This window comes from Callithrix jacchus, chromosome X (assembly GCF_049354715.1).
Source record: "Callithrix jacchus isolate 240 chromosome X, calJac240_pri, whole genome shotgun sequence".
In the NCBI taxonomy this organism is placed as follows: domain Eukaryota; kingdom Metazoa; phylum Chordata; class Mammalia; order Primates; family Cebidae; genus Callithrix; species Callithrix jacchus.
The window spans coordinates 78811538-78832510 of record NC_133524.1 but is presented as its reverse complement, the minus strand read 5'-3'; the positions used below and the strand labels follow the sequence as shown (position 1 = coordinate 78832510).

Genomic DNA, 20973 nt, shown 5'->3' with positions numbered 1-20973 from the left:
ACTTTAAATATACATATATGTTAATTTTAAGTTACGTAAACTTTGCAAAAATATCTATTTTTAAAGATTGCGTGTTTTGACAATGTTAACTTATTTCATATTAAAACAAAAATTAAAATGATCACATAGAATATTGGAAGTATCATCAGCAACATTTAGTAAAGCTCAAAAGAAAATATTGACTAAAAATGTTTTTTTCTTTGCATTTTCCAGAAGGTATTAAAAAGCACGCTGTCTTCTCTAGAGTTTTTATATTTTTTGTGAACATAAAAATGAAATATTTCAGTTGATCCCATATGTATTGCGAGATTCAAAGCCCTAAAAACAAAACTTAGAAAACAAAAAACATGAATTGCAGTCAAATTGTTTTCTATTATTTTCTTTTTTTGTATTCCCAACCCTCTAAAAAACGACACTACTCTTCTAAACTTACTATTATATAAACTCCAGGAACACATATGTTATGTTTCTAAAAGTACAGAGTTTATTTTAAAGCATAACATCAAGTTTGAATCTCATGAAACAAAACCATCTCTTCATTATATGTTGATTTTGGCAAAAAGTAAGACTAGCATACAATAGTTATATATGAAAAAGTAGTTTAAAGTAAGAGGTGTTTGCTTTTAGTAATAAACTAGTATGAAACTAAAGTACTATATAAACCTTCTGTGTTCATTATTTAGGCCATGTTTCCTGTCCTTTTAGAAGTCTTCAGACTTAATATTTTAAAAGTTGCCCTTTTTATTTGATACTTCTACTTTTTGCTGGAATAGAAGCATAGAAAAGATTCTCGCTGCTTAGACTAAACTGAAAGAAGGAGGTAAGATACCTTAGGAATAATAGCATTAATGATTGCAAATTTTTTTAAAGGGGCAAAACTACTAAGATTTGTTTTAGCAAAAACTCAAGGGAAACCAATCTTGGGAAATAATCATCAACCTATTTTATAAGAGTTATTTAAAAATCTAATCTCTTTGCTAGAGAATGCCGTTTTAAGCTTACTTGGCATCCCACTTCCATGATATACATATGCATATTTCACTGAGACAATCAACTTGGAAATATCGTTCCATCATAGCTGTTAAACAAGGAACTTGTCCACTGAATGAATCTACTGTTTTTTTATGTGTAGAAAGATATCTATTCTGATTACTGCAATATGCAATAAAGGCTACATTTAGAAGCTTGGAAAATCTGTGGTTCAATACATAAAAGTTTCATCTACAAAAGAATGGGAATGTTATAATTACCATAGGAAATTACAATGTTTAACATATCATAAACATTACCTGCAAGTACTATTTAATCACAATAATATAGCATCAAAAAGGTACATATTCTTGTTCATTAAAATAAATGAGGCAACTTAGGAGTAAGAGACAGGTTATTTTTCTCTCCCCTCCCCGCCTTTTAACATAGAGCCAGAGATACACTTAAGCTGCCATAAAAATGGCAAAAAAGGAGGGAAGGGTGTTTTCTCTGTAAAAATCATTGGTGTACACAGGATGTTTTGGCAGGTAACAACACTATGTCTATGATGTCTACTTATTAATATAATTTTATGTTAATATCCCATTCTCCTCACCATAATGCTCAAATTTTAATTTTGTATTCATTTTGAATGTTTGCATGTGAAAACACCAACTAATCTATTATTTCAACATTAAGTCTATTTATTTTGAAGCAAAGCTAATTCCGCTATTTTATAAAAGCAGTGGAGACTCATTTATCTGGATGCTTAAAGCACAGTGCTTAAGGTTCATGCTTGCTGCTTTGCTTGCACTTCTGCTTCCTGAAATGAAAAACAAACAAAACAGATAAGTTTAAACATCACAGAGCAAACACCCATGTGTATTTTAGTTAGATTACATTAGTTCTAACTACTAAGAATATACAAAAGCCCCCAGAAGAGATTTCTTAAAAAATGCATAACAGAAAAACTATAGAATACAAACAGATGTCTAGAAATAGATTTACTAAAAGACTACCTAATCGTCCCTAATGATTTGAAATACCTCCATGAAAGCAAGTGATATACAGTTATAATTGATATTTTACTTTAAAATAGTCAGCTAGTTTGCTTTTGTGTAATTTTTCATGAAAATTGGGTATTCAAAAACATGGTTACCTAAAATTTTAAATTAGTTGAGTTTTGGTTAATTAAAGTTATATTACTTAGAAAATGTACTATCCATTAAATTATTATAGTTTTCATGCTTTATGATAGTACACACAATAAAAAATCAGGTTTTCTTCCTTCTCCTCTGGAGAGTGAGGTACTCATCTCTAGCATAGGAACTCTGACCTATATGTGTGGTCTGGAACTCAACATAATACTTGACACAAAAAAAACTTCAAGGAAAGTTTGTTGAACTAAAGATGGGTGGCAAGAGTGACTTCAGAAGAAGAAATATCAGACTTAAGTTGTAGAAATCGAGAGTGCTAGACAACATCATTTAAAACACCTGTCAATAATTCAATACTTGACAGTCTCAGGAGGACTGATACTGTCCAAATGAGTCCCAGTATTAGGTCCAAGAGAAGGGAGAAAAGCTAAAAGAGACAGTAGATTTTTACCCCCAAAAAGCAAAAGTAAATGAAAGAAGAAAATATGAAACAATCCCAAAATTCATTCTTTGTGTCCTTTAAAGAACAATGAAATATACTACTGACTTGTTGATATGGTTTGGCTCTGTATCCCCACCCAAATCCCATGTCAAATTGCAATTCCCAGTGTTGGAGAAGGCACCTTGTGGGAGGATATTTAATCATGAGGGTGGTTTGTAATAGTTTAGCACCATTCCCCTAATGCTGCTTGTCTCAAACTGTGTAGAAACTCTCCCGCTCCCTCCTGCCACCATGTGAAGATGTGCTTCCTTCCCTTTGCCATGATTGTAAGTTTCCCAAGGGCTCCCCAGTCATGGCTCCTGTATAATCTTTGGAGCTGTGGGTCAATGAAACCTCTTTTTTCTTTATAAATTGTCCAGTCTCTAAAAGTTCTTTATAGCAGTGTGAGAATAAATTAATATATAAAATTGGAACTGGGAAGTGAGATATTACTATAAAGATATATGAAAATGTGGAAGCAACTTTGGAGCATAAGTTGGAACAATGTGGAGGGCTCAGAGGAAGGTAGAAAGATGAGGAAAAGTTTGGAACTTCCTAGCAACTTGCTAAATTGTCGTGACCAAATGCTGAAAGTGATAAGGACAATAATGTCCAGGCTGGTGGAATCTCTGATGAAGATAACTTATTTGAAACTGGAGCAAAGGTCACAACTACTACGTTTCAGCAAAGAGACTGGTGTCACTGTGCCCCAGTTCAAGGCATCTGTTGAACTTTGAACTTGAGAAAGATGATATAGGGCAAGCTTGTCAACCCTGTTGTCCATGGGCTGCATGTGGCCCAGAACAGCTTTGAATGTGGCTGTATTAGTCTGTTTTAATGCTGCTAATAAAGACATACCCAAGACTAGGAAGAAAAAGAGGCTTAATTGTACTTACAGTTCCACATGGCTAGGGAAGTCTCAGAATCGTGGTGGAAGGTGAAAGATACTTCTTACGTGGAGGCAGCAAGAGAAAATGAGGCAGATGCAAAAATGGAAACCCCTAATAAAACCATCAGATATTGTGAAATTTATTCACTACCGTGAGTACAGTATGGGGGGAACTGCCTTCATGATTCAAATATCTCTCAATGAGTCTCTCCAAAACAGGTGAAAATTATGGGAATAAAATTCAAGATGAGATTTGGGTGAGAAGAAAGAACCAAATCATATCATTCTACCCCTGGCCCCTCCAAATTTCATGTCCGCACATTTCAAAACCAATCGTGCCTTACCAAAAGTCCCACAAAGTCTTAACTCAGTTTAGCATTAACCCAAAAGTCCACAGTCTAAAGTCTCATCTAAAACAAGGCAAGTCCCTTCCAACTATGAGAGTGTAAAATCAGAAGCAAGTTCATTACCTCCTGGATACAAGAGTGGTACAGGTACTGGGTAAATACAGCTGTTCCAAATAGGAGAAATTGGCCAAAACAAAGGGACTACAGGCCTAATGGAAGTCCCAAATCCAGCAGGGCTGTCAAATCTTAAAGCTCCAAAATAATCTTCTTTGACTCTATGTCTCACATCCAGGTCACATTGATGCAAGAGGTGGGTTCTCATGGTTTTGGGCAGCTCTGCCCCTGTGGCTCTGGAGGGTACAGCCTCCCACCAAGCTCTTTTCACAGACTGGTGTTGAGTGTCTGCAGCTTTGCCAGGCACATGGTACAAGCTGTCAGAGGATCTACCATTCTGGGGTCTGGAAGACAGTGGCCCTCTTCTCACAACTCTACTAGGTGATGCCCCAGTAGGGACTCTGTGTAGGGGCTCCAACTTCCCATTTCCCTTCTGCACTACTTGAGCAGAGGTTCTCCATGAGAGCTCCAACCCTGCAGCAAACTTCTGCTTGGACATCCAGATGTTTTCATACATCCTCTGAAATCTAGATGAAGGTTCCCAAACCTCGATTCTTGACCTCTGTGCACCCACAGGCTCAACTCCATATGAAATTTTCCAACGCTTGGGGCTTGTACCCACTGAAGCCACGGCCTGAGCTGGACCTTGGCCCCTTTTAGTCATGGCTGGGATGCAGGGCACTAAGTCCCTAGACTGCACACAGCATGGGGACACTGGGTCTGGCCCACAAAACCATTTTTTTCCTCCTAGGCCTCTGAGCCTGTGATGGAAGTGGCTGCCGTGAAGACTTGTGACGTGCCCTGTGGACATTTTTCCCATTTTCTTAGAAATTAACATTCGGCTCCTCATTATGTATGCAAATTTCTGCAACAAGCTTGAATTTCTCCTCAGAAAATGGTTTTTTTTTTCTATTACATTGACAGGCTGCACATTTTCCAAACTCTTATGTTCTGCATCCCTTATGAAACCGAATGCCTTTAACAACATATAAGTCACCTCTTGAATGCTATACTGCTTAGAAATTTCTTCCACCAGATACCCTAAATCATCTCTCTCAAGTTCAAAGTTCTACAGATCCCTAAAACAAGGGCAAAATGCCACTAGTCTCTTTGCTAAAATATAACAAGAGTCACTTTTACTCCAGTTCCCAACAAGCTCTTCATTTCCAATGAGACCACCTCAGGCTGGACTTTATTGTTCATATCACTAACAAGCTTTTGATCAAAGCCTTTAGTCTTTAGAAAGTTCCAAACTTTCCCACATTTTCCTGTCTTCTGAGCCCTCCAAACTGTTTCAACCTCTGCCTGTTACCCAGTTACAAAGTCACTTCCACATTTTTTTTGAGATGATGTCTCACTCTATCGCCCAGGCTTATGCGCAGTGGCACAATCTCAGCTTATGCAACCTCTGCCTCCCAGATTCAAGGGATCCTCTGGCCTCAGCCTCCCTGGTAGCTGGGACTACAGGCACATGCCATCATGCCTGGCTAATTTTTGTATTTTTAGTAAAGACAGGGTTTCACCATGTTGGCCAGGCTGGTCTTGAACTCTTGACCTCAAGTGATCTGCCTGCCTTGGCCTCCCAAAGTGCTGGGATTGCAGACGTGAGCCGCTGCACCTGGCCGCTTCCATATTTTTAAGTATTTTTTCAGCAACACCCCACCCCACTGGTAACAATTTATTGTATTAGTCTGTTTTCACACTGTTGATAAAAACACACCTGAGGCTGGAAGAAAAAAAAATGTTTAATTAGATTTACAGTTCTGCATGGCTGAGGAGGCCTCAAAATCATGGAAGGAGGAGAAGGGCACTTCTTACATGGTAGCAGAAAGGGAAAATTAAGAAGATGCAAAAGCAGAACCCCCTAATAAAATCATCAGATTGTGAGACGTATTCACTACCACTAGAACAGTATGGGGGAAACTATTACCATGATTCAAATTATCTCCCAATGGGTCTCTCCCACAACATGTGAGAATTATGGGAGTAAAATTCAAGATGAGATTTGGGTGTGGACACAGAGCCAAACCATATCAGTGGTCCAACACAAAGACATAAACTTTCTTAAAAGGTTGTAAGACTTTTTTTGGTATTTTTTTTTTTAGTTCATCAGCTGTCATTAGTGTCATTGTATTTTATGTATGGCCCAAGACAATTCTTTTTTCCATTGTGGCACTGGGAAGCCAAATGATTGGACGTTCCTGATTTAAGGTATCTCGTGGAATAAATTTCTAAGCAGTGAAGTGTTCAGGATATAGCCCGGCTGCTTCTAACCGCATAGCTCATATACATTCACAAAAAAATTGTCTGAAATTGTGACTTTCATTGAAAAGGGAAGCAGAGTAAAAGTTTGGAAAATTTGAAACCTGACCATATGGTAGAAAATAAAAACAGATTTTCAGGAAAGAAATTCAAGCTCACTGCAGAAATTTGCATAAGTAAGGGAGCTGAATGTTAATAGCCAAGACAGTGAAGAAAATACCTCCAGGGCATTTCAGAGGCCTTCATGGCAGCCCCTACCATCAAAGAACTGGAGGCCTAGGATTAAAAAATGGTTTTGAGGTTGCATTGCTCTGTGCAACCTCAGGATATGACACTTTGTGGTACAGCCACTCCAGCTACAGCCATGACTAAAAGGGCTCAAGATATATGGCAGGCTGCTGCTCCAGATGATGCAAGCCACAAGCCTTGGGGGCTTCCACATGGTGTTAAGCCTGTGGGTGCTCGGGGGCAAGAGTTAAGGCTTCGGAGTCTGCCTAGATTTCAGATGTATGAAAATATCTGGATGTGTAGGCAGAAGTCTGCTGCAAGCATGGAGCCCTCATAGAGAATCTCTACTAGGGCAGTGCTGAGAGGAAATGTGGGGTTGGGGCACCCACGCAAAGACCCCCACTGGAGCACTGCCTAGTGAAGCTGTGAGAAAGGAGCCACCCTCCTTCAGGCCCCAGAACGGTAGTTCTACTCACAGCTTGCACTGTGTGCCTGGAAAAGCCACAGGCACTCAACACCAGCCCATGAGTGCAGTTGCCAAGGCTGTACACTGCAAAGCCACAAGGATAGAGCTGTCCAAGGCCTTGGGATCACATCCCTTGCATCAGTGTGCCCTGGATGTGAGACATGGAGTCAAAGAAAATTATTTATAAACTTTAAGATTTAATAATTGTCCTACTGGGTTTCAGTATTACATAGAGCCATTTTGTCAGTTTTGGCCAATTTCTCCTTTTTGTAATAGGGGCATTTACCGAATGCCTGTACCCCTATTATACCTTGGAAGTAACTAGTTTTTATTTTACAGGCTCATAGGCCAAAGGGACTTACCTCATCTCAGATGAGACTTTGGACTTGGACTTTTAAGTTCATGCTGAAAGAAGTTAAGATTTTGGAGGACTGTTGAGAAGGGATGATGGCATTTTGCAATGTGAGAAGAACATGAGATTTGGCAGGGGCCAGAAGCAGAATGATATGGTTTGACTCTGCATCCCCACCCAAATCTCATGTCCAGTTGTAATTCCCAGTGTTGGAGGAGGAGCCTGGTGAGAGGTGACTGGATCATGCGGGGTGGTTTCTAATGCGTTAGAACCATCCCTTTGTTGCTATTTGTCTAAAAGTGCATAGCACCTACCTCCACCCCTCCTCCCACCATGTGAAGATGTGCTTCCTTCCCCTTTGCCTTCCACCATGATTGTAAGTTTCCCAAGGCCTCTGAACCCATGCCTGCTTTACAGTCTGCGGAACTGTAAGTCAACTAAACCTCTTTTCTTTATAAATTACTCAGTCTCTGGTACTTGTTTATAGCAGAATGAGAATGCCTCACATTTGTAAATGCCTAGTCAAAAAAGGGAAAGTCCCTACGTTCTTTTGAGTCTTTATCATAGTGTTTGAATGTCAAAATGAATATATCTTAGAGTCACACTATGAATCGTGTTTCATTTTATAGAACAAGCTTCCAGAAATTTCTGCACATAATTCAAAAAGCCCTTTATACTAAAACTACTCAAAGACATAGCATATATAGTTGGACAGGTAGTTGCATAATAATGTGAAAATGTCCTAACATGAAATCCTTCTTCCTCTAAGGACCTAACATGGCTACACAACCAGTATTTTGTTGTATTTTTTATTTTGAATTTTTGTAGGTACACAGTAGGTATATATATTTATGGGGTACATGACATGTTTTGATGCAGGCATGCAATGCATAATAAACACATCTGGGTAAATGGGATATCCATAATTCAAGCATGTATCGTTTGTATTAGAAACGACACAATGATACTCTTAGTTACTTTATACCAAATTATTGTTTGCTATACTCCTCACGTTATGGTATCAAATACTAGGTCTTATTGACTGTTTCTGTTTTTTGTGCCATTAACCATCACACTTCTCCAGAATCCCGTACTACCTTTCCCAGCCTCTGGCAACCATCTTTCTATTCTCTATATCCATGAGTTCAGTTGCTTGATTTTTACATCCCACAAATAAGTGAAAACATGTGGCAATTGTCTTTCTGTTCCTGACTCATATCACTTAAAATAATAATCTCCAGTTCCATCCGTTTTATTGCAAATGACTGGATCTCATTCTTTTTTATGGCTGAATACTACTCTACTGTGTATAAGTACCATATTTTCATAACCCACTCATCTGTTCATGGACATTAAGGTTACTTCCAAATCTTGGCTATTATGTAAAGTGTGGCAACAAACATGAGATTGGAGCTATCTCTTCGATATATTGATTTGCTTTCTTTGGGGTATATACCCAGTAGTAGGATTACTGAATCATATGATAGTTTTACTTTTAGTTTCTTGAGGAACCTCCAAACTATTCTCCATAGTGGCTGTATTAATTTACATTCCCACCAACAGTGTATGAATGATCCCTTTTCTCTTCATCCTTACCAGCATTTATTATTGCCTGTCCTTTGGATAAAAGCCATATTAACTGGGATGAGATGGTATCTCATTGGAGTTTTTATTTGCATTTCTTTGATGATCAATGATGTTTAGCAGAATTTCACGTCTGTTTGCAACTCGTATGTCTTCTTTCGACAAATAATTACTCAAATCTTTTGCCTATGTTTTCACTGTATCATTCAAATTTTTCCTATAGTTTTTTTTTGTTTGTTTCTTTGTTTGATTGTTTAAGGCAGTCTCACTCTGTCACCCAGGCTGAAGTGCAGTGGCACAATCTTGGCTCACTGCAACCTCCACCTCCTGGGTTCAATTGATTCTCATGTCTCAGCTTCCTGAGAAGCTTGTCTTACAGATGTGTGCCACTATGCACAGCTAATTTTTGTATTTTTAGTAGAGACAGGATGGTCTCAAACTCCTGGCCTCAAGTGATCTGTCGTAGCCTCCCAAATTGCTGTGATTGCAGGTGTGAGCCTCCATGCCTGGCCCCTATAGAGTGGTTTGAGTCTCTCATATACGCTGGTCACCAATCCCTTGTCAGATGGGTGGTTTGCAAATATTTTCTTCCACTCTTTAGGTTGTCTCTTCATTTTGTTTATTGTTTCCTTTGCTGTGAAGAAACTTTTTAGCTTGATATGATCCCATTTGTCCATGATTACTTTGGTTGCCTGTGCTTTGGCGGTATTACTCAAGAAATTTTTGCCCAGTTCAATGTCCTGGAGAGTTTCTACAGTGTTTTCTTATAATTGTTTCAAAGTTTGAGGTTTTAGATTTAAGTCTTTATTGTGAAATAATTTTTGTATATGGCAAGAGACAGGGTTCAAGTTTCATGCTTCTGGAAACGGATGTCCAGTTTTCCCAGCACCATTTATTGAAGTGACTCTCTTTTCCCCAGTGTATGTTCTTGGCATCTTTGTAAAAAATGAGTTCACTGTAGGTGTGTGAACTTGTTTCTGGTTTCTCTATTCTGTTACCTTGGTTATGTGTCTATCTTTATGCCAGTCCCATGTTGTTTTGATTAGCTTCGTCTTGTATTTTAATTTGAAGTCAGGTAATGTGATTCCTCTAGTTTTGTTCTTTTCACTTAGGAAAGCATAGGGTATTCTGGGTCTTTTATGGTTCCCTATGAATTTTAGAATTTTTTTTTCCTATTTCTGGGAAGAATATCATTGATATTTTGATATTGACTGCATTTAATATGCAGATTGTTTGGATGGCATAAGCATTTTAATGATATTGATTATTTCAATCCATGAACATGGAATATTTTTCAATTTTTTGTGTCCTCTTCAATTTCTTTCATCAGTGTTTTATAATTTTCATTGTAGAAATCTTTAAGATCTTTTGTGAAGTTAACACCTAGGTATTTAATTTTATTTGTAGCTAGTGTAAATGGGATTATTTTATTTGTAGCTAGTGTAAATGGGATTACTTCTTATATTTCTTTTTCAGATTATTTGCTGTTGACGTATAGAAATGCTACTGACTTTGTATGTTGATTTTGCATCCTGCAACTTTACTGAATTTGTTTATCAGTCCTAATAGGTTGTTGGTGGAGTCTTTAGAACTTTTTGAATACAACATCATATCATTTGCAAACAGGGATAATTTGATTTCTTCATTTTGAGTTTGGATAACCTGTAGGTATTTTCCTTATCTGGCTGCTCTAGCTAAGACTTCCAGTACTATGTTAAATAACAGTAATGAAAGTGGCATCATTATAGTGTTCCAGATCTTACAGGAAAGGCATTCAATTTTTCCTCATTCAGCATGATACTAGCTGTAGTTCAGTCATATATGCCTTTTATTATGTTGAAGTATGTTCCTTCTGTACTGTGTTATTTTATGACTTTATCTTGAAGGGATGTTGTATTATATCAAATGCTTTTTCAGCATCAAATGAAATAATCATATCATTGTTATCCTTCATCCTGTTGTTATGATGTGTAACATTGTTTGATTTGTTTTTGTTTTTTTAAATATATTTTATTGCACTTTAGGTTCTGGGGTACATGTGTAGAACATGCTGGATGTTGCATAGGTACATACATGGCAATGTGGTTTGCTGCCTCCATCCCTGTCACGTATATTTGTTTGATTTGTGTATATTGAACAATCACTTTATCCCAGAAAAAATTTCCCACTTGGTCCCGATGAACGATCTTTCTAATGTAATGGTGAATTATGTTTGCTAATATATTTTTGAAAAATTTTGCATCAATATTCATCAGATATATTGTCCTGTAGTTTTTTTCCTTCTTTCTTACTTTCTTTCTTTTTTAATGTATCCTTGTATGATTTTGGTACCAGGGTAATTTTGGCTTCATGAAATAAGTTTGGAAGTATTCCCTCCTCCTCTATTCATCAGAATAGTTTGAGTAAAATTGGTATAAGTATTTCTTCAAATGTTTGAAAAAAATCAGCAGTAAAGCCATTGGGTTCCAGGCTTTTCTTTACTGGTAGATATTTTGTTATGGCTTTAATCTTGTTACTTGTGATTGTTCTGTTCAGGTTTTGGATTTCTTCATGGTTCAATCATGGTAGGTTGTATGTGTCTAGAAGTTTGTCCATTTCTTCCAGATTTTCCAATTTATTGGTATATCCTATATCACTGCTTGTAGTAGCCACTAACAATCCTATGAATTTCCTGCAGTATAAGTTGTAACGCCTCCTTTTTCATCTCTGATTTTTAGTTAAATCTTCTCCTCTTTTTTATTCTTAGTCTGGCTAAAGGTTTGTTAATTTTGGTCAACTTTTCAAAATAGCAACTTTTTCTTTCATAGGTCTTTTGTATGTTGTCTTCATTTTCATTGGTAACTAGTATTTTGGAAAAAAGTTTATTTCCCTAAACTGACATTCTATCAATCTTTCCTATAATTTGTCATAAATTCTACAGCTCTAGGTTATTATTTTTAATGGGAAAAATCACTAGCATACACATCCAAAACAAAATCCCATTTAAAATTCTTTGTAATTTGTCTTTAGAATACATCATAAATATAATTATTTACCTTTCTAATCATATTTTATACATCAAATATGTAAATTTATCTGAACTCTTTACTAGTGCCTAAAAGCAAATTGTCAGTATTTACAGAATTATGAGTCATCTAATTAACCAGAGAGCTTTAGCAGCAAGTATATGATGTTCTCTCCCTCCCTATTCCCAATGTACACATCATTCCATAAATGCACTGGTTCTAAATCAGATAATCCTGGACTAAAATTTCAGTTCTACTATTAAATCATTATATATCCTTGGACAAATTACTTAAATTATCCTCTCTAAAGTGGCTCTAAGTACATCTAGCCTACAGGGATGGTGGAAAGTTAAAATTAGATGTACCTGAGATGCCTAACTCAGTGCTTGGGCCATTACAGGTCTCCATGCTTCTTTCCTGCTTTTTACCTCTCCTTTTTTTTTACCCCTAGCAGCTAAAACCAATACCATAGCTAAGTTTATGAACATGCAGTCTTTCTTGGAGATGCAGTCAAAATAGGATAAATTAAGTATAATTAGGATTGCTTCAAATATCACAGCAGAGACAGACTCCATAGCTCCTCCCTGGAGCAGTGTAATTCAACTAAAGCTAATGAGAACATTTCTCTGACCCATATACTCTATTCTTTCAACAGAAGTGAACATGCCTTTGCCAAAAGAGTCATTTTCCTTTCTGCACAAGCATCACCAAATTTTTATTTTGTAGTAAAATATCAGTTATTTTATATCTCAAAACCATCATCTCCACTTTAAAGTAAGAAATGCTAGTACTAAGAAATGTTTCATATTGACAACATTGAATAAATAATAGTAAATAAATACATATCTTGTTTTAAATAATCAAATACACAAAAGAATACAACAATTATTTGTCATACACAAAAGGATTTTTTGCTTTATGGAACTATTTGACACAGAGTACTTTTCAATATCATTTGTTTTCAAAGTTTGAAGATTATAATTAACACTTCTATTCACGTTGTTATCCATGAAGGTTTTTCCATGTATAGAATTATTTCACTTGATTATAATACCCAATGTGAAGTCACTGGGTGAAGAAGTACCAATATTTTTTAGATTCTTGATACATATTTGGCATTTTGGCACTATTATAATTTTGTTTTGTTTTTGCTGATATTACAGATAAAAATTTTAATTCGTTTTATCATATTTCTTTTATTATCAATTGAATTTTTCAATGTGGGTTAACTAGTTGTCTTTCTTATTTAGTATACTTTCTGCTTTAGGCCCTCTCAATGACTTTTCTGAACTCTTATGGTGTCCTCTAATGGGGCGCCTATTTCTAGTTCCTCATTTTTCCAATATTCCACAAGCCATATAGCTGCCAAAAGTATTTTCTTAAGACATAGATTAAATTGCATCTTGTTTTTAACTTTTATTTTAGGCTCTGGGATATATGTACAGGTCTGTTATAAAAATGGACACAAGCTGGAAGCATTCCCCTTGAAAACCAGCACAAGACAAGGATGCTTTTTCTCACCACTCCTATTCAACATGGTATTGGAAGTCCTGGATATAGCAATCAGGCAAGAGAAATAAATCACATCTTAAAATGCAGAGATGGTTATATTATTCTCTCTCTCCATTTATCATCATGGTTTTTGGACACCCAGAGGATAAAGATGAAATTACCTAACACAGGAATCATACTCTCACCCCAACCTACATAGCCCATCTCACCTCCTAATACAGCGTCCTCTATTTAATATGCTTTATTCTGAAGCCATGATGTACTACACTCTGCTCTGTGAACACACCATCATTTGCAGCTACATCCCAATGCAATGGTTTCTGTAGCTGTTTCTGTGAAAGACGTCTTAGTGTCACGTCATTATTTTGGAATTCCCCAACAGGTTAAATATTACTCCCTCTATGAACTCTTCCCCAACCTTCTGAGTAGGAATTTATTATTTCCTCTGGACTCCTACAGCACTTTATTCACACAAATCTTACAAACTTTACCAAGAAATGCCTTTAACTATAATTACTTGCAGACTTCTTTGGTTTGTAATTATAGTATACATGTCTTTCACTAGGTGATTAGCATTTTGAATGTAGGAACCAGGCAGTACTCTCTGTAACTTGTCTTACCGTTAATTTTCAGTCAATGCTTGACACTCAACAAGTATTTTTTGAATGAATGAATGAATGAGTTAATCTGAATTTTATTGAAAAATGAGTCATCAACTGCAGAAAATAAATTATCCTTTCTTTCATACTTCCTCTAATCTTCACTGAACTCAATGACAATTTGAGTCTTATTTTTTTCCATGAGTTATTGGAATACAGGTGGTATTAGGTTACATGAATAAGTTCTTTTGCAGTGATTTGTGAGATTTTTGGAGCATCCATCACCTAAGAAGTATACACTGCATCATATTAGAAGTATTTTATCCCTTGCCCCCATCCCACACTTCCCCCCAAGTCCCCAAAGACAACTGTATTATTCTTATGCCTTTGCATCCTCATAGCTTAGCTTCCACATATCAATGAGAACATACAATGTTTGGTTTCCCATTCCCGAGTTATTTCACTTAGAATAATAGTCTCCAATTTCATTCAAGTCACTGCAAATGCTGTAAATTCATTCCTTTTTATGGCTGCACAAGATTCCATCATATATATAAATGGAATATATATACTATAGTTTATCTATTCGTTGACTGATGAGCATTTGAGTCGGTTTCATGATTTTGCAATTATACATTGTACTGCTATAAACATGTATGTTTTTTACTTTGGGTAAATACCCAGTAGTGGAATTGCTGGATCAAATGGTAGTTATACTGTTACCTCTTTAAGGAATCTCCACACAGTTTTCCACAGTGGTTGTACTAGTTTACAATCCCACCAGCAGTGTAGAAGTGTTCCCTCTTCACTATATCCATGTCAACATATTTTTTAAATTTTTTGATTATGGATATTCTTGCAGAAGGTAGCATCACATTGTGGTTTTAATTTGTATTTCCCTAATCATTAGTGATGTTGAGCATTTGTTTCATATGATTATTGGCCATTTGTATATCTTCTTTTGAGAATTGTCTATTCATGTCCTTAGCCCACTTTTTGATGGGCTTTTTTCCCCCTGCTTTGTTTGAGTTATTTGTAGATTCTGGATATTAGTCCTTTGTCAGCTTTATAGATTGTGAAGAATTTTCTCCTGCCCTGAGGGTTGTCTCCTTACACTGTTTATGGTTCCTTTAGCCATGCAAAACTCTTTAGTTTAATTAGGTCCGAGCTATTTATCGCTGTTTTTATTGCATTTGCTTTTGGGTTCTTGATCATAAAATCCTTGCCTAAGCTAATGTTTAGTAGGGTTTTTTTCTGATGTTTTCTTCTATAATTTTTATAGTGTCAGGTCTTAAATTTAAATTTAAGTCTTTAATCCATCTTGAGTTGACTTTTGCATAAGGTGAGAGATGAGGATTCAGTTTCATTCTCTTATATGTGGCTAGTCAATTATCCCAGCACCATTTGTTGAAAAGGGTGTGCTTTCCCTATCTTATGATTTTGTTTACTTTGTTAAAGATCAGTTGGTTGTAAGTTTCTACTATGGCCTCATAGTATAGTTTGAAATCAGGTAGTGTGATACCTCCATATTTAATTTTTTTGCTTAGTCTTGCTTTGGCTATGTGGGCTCTTTTTTGATTGTATATGAATTTTAGGATTTTTTTTTCTATTATGTGAAGAATGATGGTGGTATTTTGATGAGAACTGCATTGAATTTGTAGGTTACTTTTGGCAGTTTGGCCATTTTCACAATATTGATTGTATCCACCCATGAGCATGAGATGTGCTTTTATTCGTTTTATCTATGATTTCTTTGAGTAGTATTTTGTAGTTTTCCTTGTAGAGGTCTATTGACTCCTTGGTTAGGTATATTCCTAAGTGGTTTTTTTTTATTTATTTCTTTTGCAGCTATTGTAAAAAGGGGTTGAATTCTTGATTTGACTCTCTGATTGGTTACTGTTGGTGTATGGAAGAGCTACTGATTACATTAATCTGATTACAAGAGTACATTAATCTTGTATCCAGAAACTTTATCAGTTCTAGGAGCTTTCTGGAGGAGTCTTTAGGGTTTTTAAGATAAATGATCATATCATCAGCAAACAGTGTCAGATTGACTTCCTCTTTACCAATTTGGATGCTATTTCTTTCTCGTCTGATTGTGTTGGCTAAGATTTTCAGTACTATGTTGAAGAGAGTTGGTAAGAGTGGGCATTCTTGTCTTGCTCCAGTTCTCAGCAGGAATGCTTTCAACTTTTCCCCATTCAGTATTATGTTGGATGTGGGTCTGTCATTGGTGGCTTTTATTACATGAAAGTCTGCCCCTTCTATTCCTATTTTCCTGGGAGTTTTAATCATAAAGTAATGCTGGATTTTGTTGAATGATTTTTCCACATCTATTGAGATGATCATGTGATTTTCTGTTTTTAATTCTGCTTATGTCGGATATCAGCTTCATTGACTTGTGTATGTTAAACCATCCCTGCATCCTTGGTATGAAACCCATTTGATTATGGTGGATTATCTTTTTGATATGTTCTTGGATTCAGTTAGCTAGTATTTTGTTAAGTATTTTAGCATCTATGTTCATCAAGGATATTGGTCTGTAGTTTTCTTTTTTGGTTGGGTACTTTCCTGGTTTGGGTATTAGGGTAATGCTAGCTTTATTGAATGAGTTATGGAGGGTTCCTTCTTTCATTATCTTATGGAATAGAGCCAAAAGGATTGGGACCAATTCTTCTTTGAATGTTTGGTAGAATTCTGTTGTGAATCCAACTGGTCCTGGCGTTTTTTTGTTGGTAATTTTACAATTGCCATTTAAATAATTGATGCTTATTATTGGTATTTTCAGTGTAACTTGTTCTTTCTGATTTAAGCTAGGAAAGTGATATTTTTCCAAGAATGTATTCATCTCTTGTAGGTTTTCTAGTTTATGTGCATAGAGGTGTTCACAGTAGCCTTGAATGATCTTTTGCATTTCAGTGGTGTCAGTTGCAATAAATTCTGTTTCATTTTTTAGTGAAGTTACTTGGATTTTCTCTCTTCTTTTCTTGGTTAATCTTGCTAATTGTCTGTCAATTTTATTTATCTTTTCAAATAACCAGCTTCTGTTTCATTTATTTTTTTTTTTTGCTGTTGTTGTTTCAAATTCATTTGGTTCTGCTCTGATCTTGGTTTTCCTTTTTTCTGCTGGGTTTGGTTTTGGTTTGTTCTTGTTTATTTCTTTGAAGTGTGACCTTAGAATGTCTGGTTGTGCTCTTTCAGATTTTTTGATGTAAGTGTTTAGGGCTATGAACTTTCCTCTTAGCACTGCCTTTGCTGTAACCCAGCAGTTTCTTTCTTTTTTTTTTAATTGCATTTTAGGTTTTGAGGTACATGTGCAGAACAGGCAAGATAGTTGCATAGGTACACACGTGGCAGTGTGATTTGCTGTCTTCCTCCCCTTCACCCACAGCTGGCATTTCTCCACATGCTATCCCTCCCCAGCTCCCCCACCCACTGTCCCTCCCCTATTCCCCCCAATAGACCCCAGTGTGTAGTGCACCCCTCCTTGTGTCCACGTGTTCTCATTGTTCATCACCCACCTATGAGTGAGAATATGCGGTATTTCATTTTCTGTTCTTGTGTCAGTTTGCTGAGAATGATGTTCTCCAGATTCATCCATGTCCCTACAAACGACACAAACTCATCGTTTTTGATTGCTGCATAATATTCCATGGTGTATATGTGCCACATTTTCCCAGTCCAGTCTATCATCAATGGGCATTTGGGTTGGTTCCAGGTCTTTGCTATTGTAAACATTGCTGCAATGAACATTCGTGTGCATGTGTCCTTAGAGTAGACCGATTTATAGTCCTTTGGATATATACCCAGTAATGGGATTGCTGGGTCAAATGGAATTTCTATTTCTAGGTCCTTGAGGAATCGCCACACTGTCTTCCACAATGGTTGAACTAATTTACACTCCCACCAGCTGTGTAAAAGTGTTCCTTTTTCTCCACATCCTCTCCAGCATCTGTTGTCTCCAGATTTTTTAATGATCGCCATTCTAACTGGTGTGAGATGGTATCTCAACGTAGTTTTGATTTGCATTTCTCTGATGACCAGTGATGATGAGCATTTTTTCATATGATTGTTGGCCTCATATATGTCTTCTTTTGTAAAGTGTCTGTTCATGTCCTTTGCCCATTTTTGAATGGGCTTGTTTGTTTTTTTCTTGTAAATCTGTTTGAGTTCTTTGTAAATTCTGGATATCAGCCCTTTGTCAGATGGGTAAACTGCAAAGATTTTTTCCCATTCTGTTGGTTGCCGATTCACTCTAGTGACTGTTTCCTTTGCTGTGCAGAAGCTGTGGAGTTTGATTAGGTCCCAATTATCTATTTTGGCTTTTGGTGCCAATGCTTTTGGTGTTTTGGTCATGAAGTCCTTGCCTACTCCTATGTCCAGAATGGTTTTGCCTAGATTTTCTTCTAGGGGTTTTATGGTGCCAGGTCTTAATGTTTAAGTTTTTTAGTCCAACTGGAGTTAATTTTAGTGTCAGGTGTCAGGAAGGGGTCCAGTTTCTGCTTTCTGCACATGGCTAGCCAGTTTTCCCAACACCATTTGTTAAACATGGAATCCTTTCCCCATGGCTTGTTTTTGTCAGGTTTATCAAAGATTGTATGGTTGTAGACATGTTGTGTTGCCTTCGATGCCTCTGTCCTGTTCCATTGGTCTATATCTCTGTTTTGGTACCAGTACCATGCTGTTTTGATTACTGTAGCCTTGTAATATAGTTTGAAGTCCGGTAGTGTGATGCCTCCTGCTGTGTTCTTTTTGCTTAGAATTGACTTGGCTATGCGGGCTCTCTTTTGGTTCCATATGAAGTTCAAGGTGGTTTTATTCCAGTTCTGTGAAGAAAGTCAATGGTAGCTTGATGCGGATAGCGTTGAGTCTATAAATTACTTTGGGCAGTATGGCCATTTTCACGATATTGATTCTTCCTAACCATGAACATGGAATGTTTCTCCATCTGTTTGTGTCCTCTCTTATTTCGTTGAGCAGTAGTTTGTAGTTGTCCTTGAAGAGGTCCCTTATGCTCCTTGTTAGTTGTATTCCTAGGTATTTTATTCTCTTTGTAGCAATTGTGAATGGCAGTTCGTTCTTGATTTGGCTCTCCCCAGCAGTTTCAATAGATTGTGTCATTACTGTCACTCAGTTCAAAGAATTTTTTAATTTCTATCTTGATTTTGTTTTTTACCTATTGCTGATTCAGGAGCAGGTTAGTTAATTTCCATGTATTTGCATGGTTTTGAAAGTTCCTTTTGGAGTTGATTTCCAGTTTTATTTTACAGTGGTCTCAGAGACTGCTTGATATAACATCAAGTTTCTTAAATTTATTGAGGCTCATTTTATGGCCTGTCATAAGGCCTATCTTGAAGAAAGTTCTAGGCACTGTTGAAGAGATTGTGTATTCTGCAGTTTGGGGATGAAATGCTCTGTATATATCTGTTAAGTCCGTTTGTTGTAAGGTATAGTTCAAATCCATTGTTTCTTTGCTGACTTTCTGTGCTGTCAATGGGGTACTGAATTCCCCCACTATTACTGTGTTGCTGTTTATCTTATTTCTTAGATCTATGAGTAATTGTTTTATAAATTTGGGAGCTCCAGTGTAGGTGCATATATTTTTAAGATTGTGATATATTCCTGTTGGACAAGGTCTTTTACCATTATATAATGTCTCTTTTACCCACTGTTGCTTTAATGTTTGTTTTGTCTGATATAAGAATAGTTATCCCTACTCTCATTTGGTGTCCATTTGCATGAAATGCCTTCTTCTACCCTTTAATTTATGTGAGTCCTTATGTGTTAGGTGAGTCTCTTGAAGGTTGGTTGGTGAGTTCTTATCCATTGTGCAGTTCCATGTCTTTTAAGTGATGCATTTAGGCCATTTATATGCAATGTTAGCATTGAAATGTGAGATACCACTGCATGAATTGTACTCTTTGTTGCTTGTGTACTTTGTTTTTTCTTCATTGTTGTTTTTGCTTTTGCTTTTAAGCTTGCATTTTTGTTTTATTGGTCCTGTGTGATTTATGCCTTAAAGAGGTTCTGTTTGGATCTGTTTCCAGGATTTGTTTCAAAGTTTAGAGCTCCTTTTAGCAGTTCTTGTAGCGGTGGCTTGGTAAGAGCAAATTATCTCAGAATTTGTTTGTCTGAAAAGAACTGTATCTTTCCCTCATATATGATGCTTAGTTTCACTCAGTATAAAATTGTTGACTGATAATCACTTTGATTTTTTGGCTGAAGATATGGCCCCAATCCCATCTATATTATAGGGTTCCTGCTGAAAAATCTGCAGTTAATCTGATAATGTTCTTCCTTTAGAGGTTACCTGGTACTTCTGTCTCACAGCTCTTAAGATTCTTTCCTTTGTCTTAAGTTTGGATAACCTGATGACAATGTGCCTAAGGCAAAGATGTTTCTGCAATGAATTTTCCAGGTGTACCTTGTGCTTCTGGTATTTGGGTGTATAGGTCTCTAGCTAGGCCAGATAAGTTTTCCTCATTTATTTCCCCAAATACGTTTTCCAAGCTTTTAGAATTCGATATTTCCTCAGGAACACCAACTATTCTTAGTTTTGGTCATTTAAGACAATCCCAGACTTCTTGGAGGCTTTGTTCATATTTTCTTATTCTTTTTTCTTTGTCTTTTTTGGATTGGGTTAATTCGAAGACCTTGTCTTCAATCTCGGAATTTCTTTCTTCTACATGTTCAATTCTATTGCTGAGACTTTCCAAAGCATTTCGTGTTTCTAAACATTTGTCCAAAGTTTCCTGAATTTTTTATTGATTTTTTTCTTTAAGTTATCTATTTCATTAAATATTTCTCCCTTTACTTCTTGTATCATTTTCTGGATTCCTTGCATTGGGCTGTGCCTTTCTCTGGTCCCTCCCTGATTAGTTTAATAACTAACCCCCTGAATTCTTTTTCAGGTAAGTTAGGGATTTCTTCTTGGTTTAGATTCAATACTGGTGAACTAGTGTGTTTTTTCCTGATGTTGAAAGGCCTTGTTTTTTCATATTACCAGAG

The 20973-nt window shown here is 36.5% G+C and overlaps 1 protein-coding gene across 8 annotated transcripts in view; it reads right to left on the bottom strand.

The window, feature by feature from the left end:
• Positions 1 to 461: 461 nt before the first annotated feature.
• Positions 462 to 20973, bottom strand: part of SH3BGRL (SH3 domain binding glutamate rich protein like) — a 108147-nt gene continuing 87635 nt past the window's right edge. For 4 of the 8 annotated variants that reach the window (XM_078363093.1, XM_054251490.2, XM_078363094.1 and 1 more), the window contains one exon: positions 462 to 1792. In XM_078363093.1, coding sequence (XP_078219219.1) covers positions 1760 to 1792 — 33 coding nt within the window. In that variant the 3' untranslated portion in view covers positions 462 to 1759. Of the gene's footprint in view, positions 1793 to 3409; positions 3609 to 20973 lie in introns of those variants that run through there. The other 4 variants (XM_078363091.1, XM_078363092.1, XM_078363089.1 and 1 more) reach the window with 3 other exon arrangements.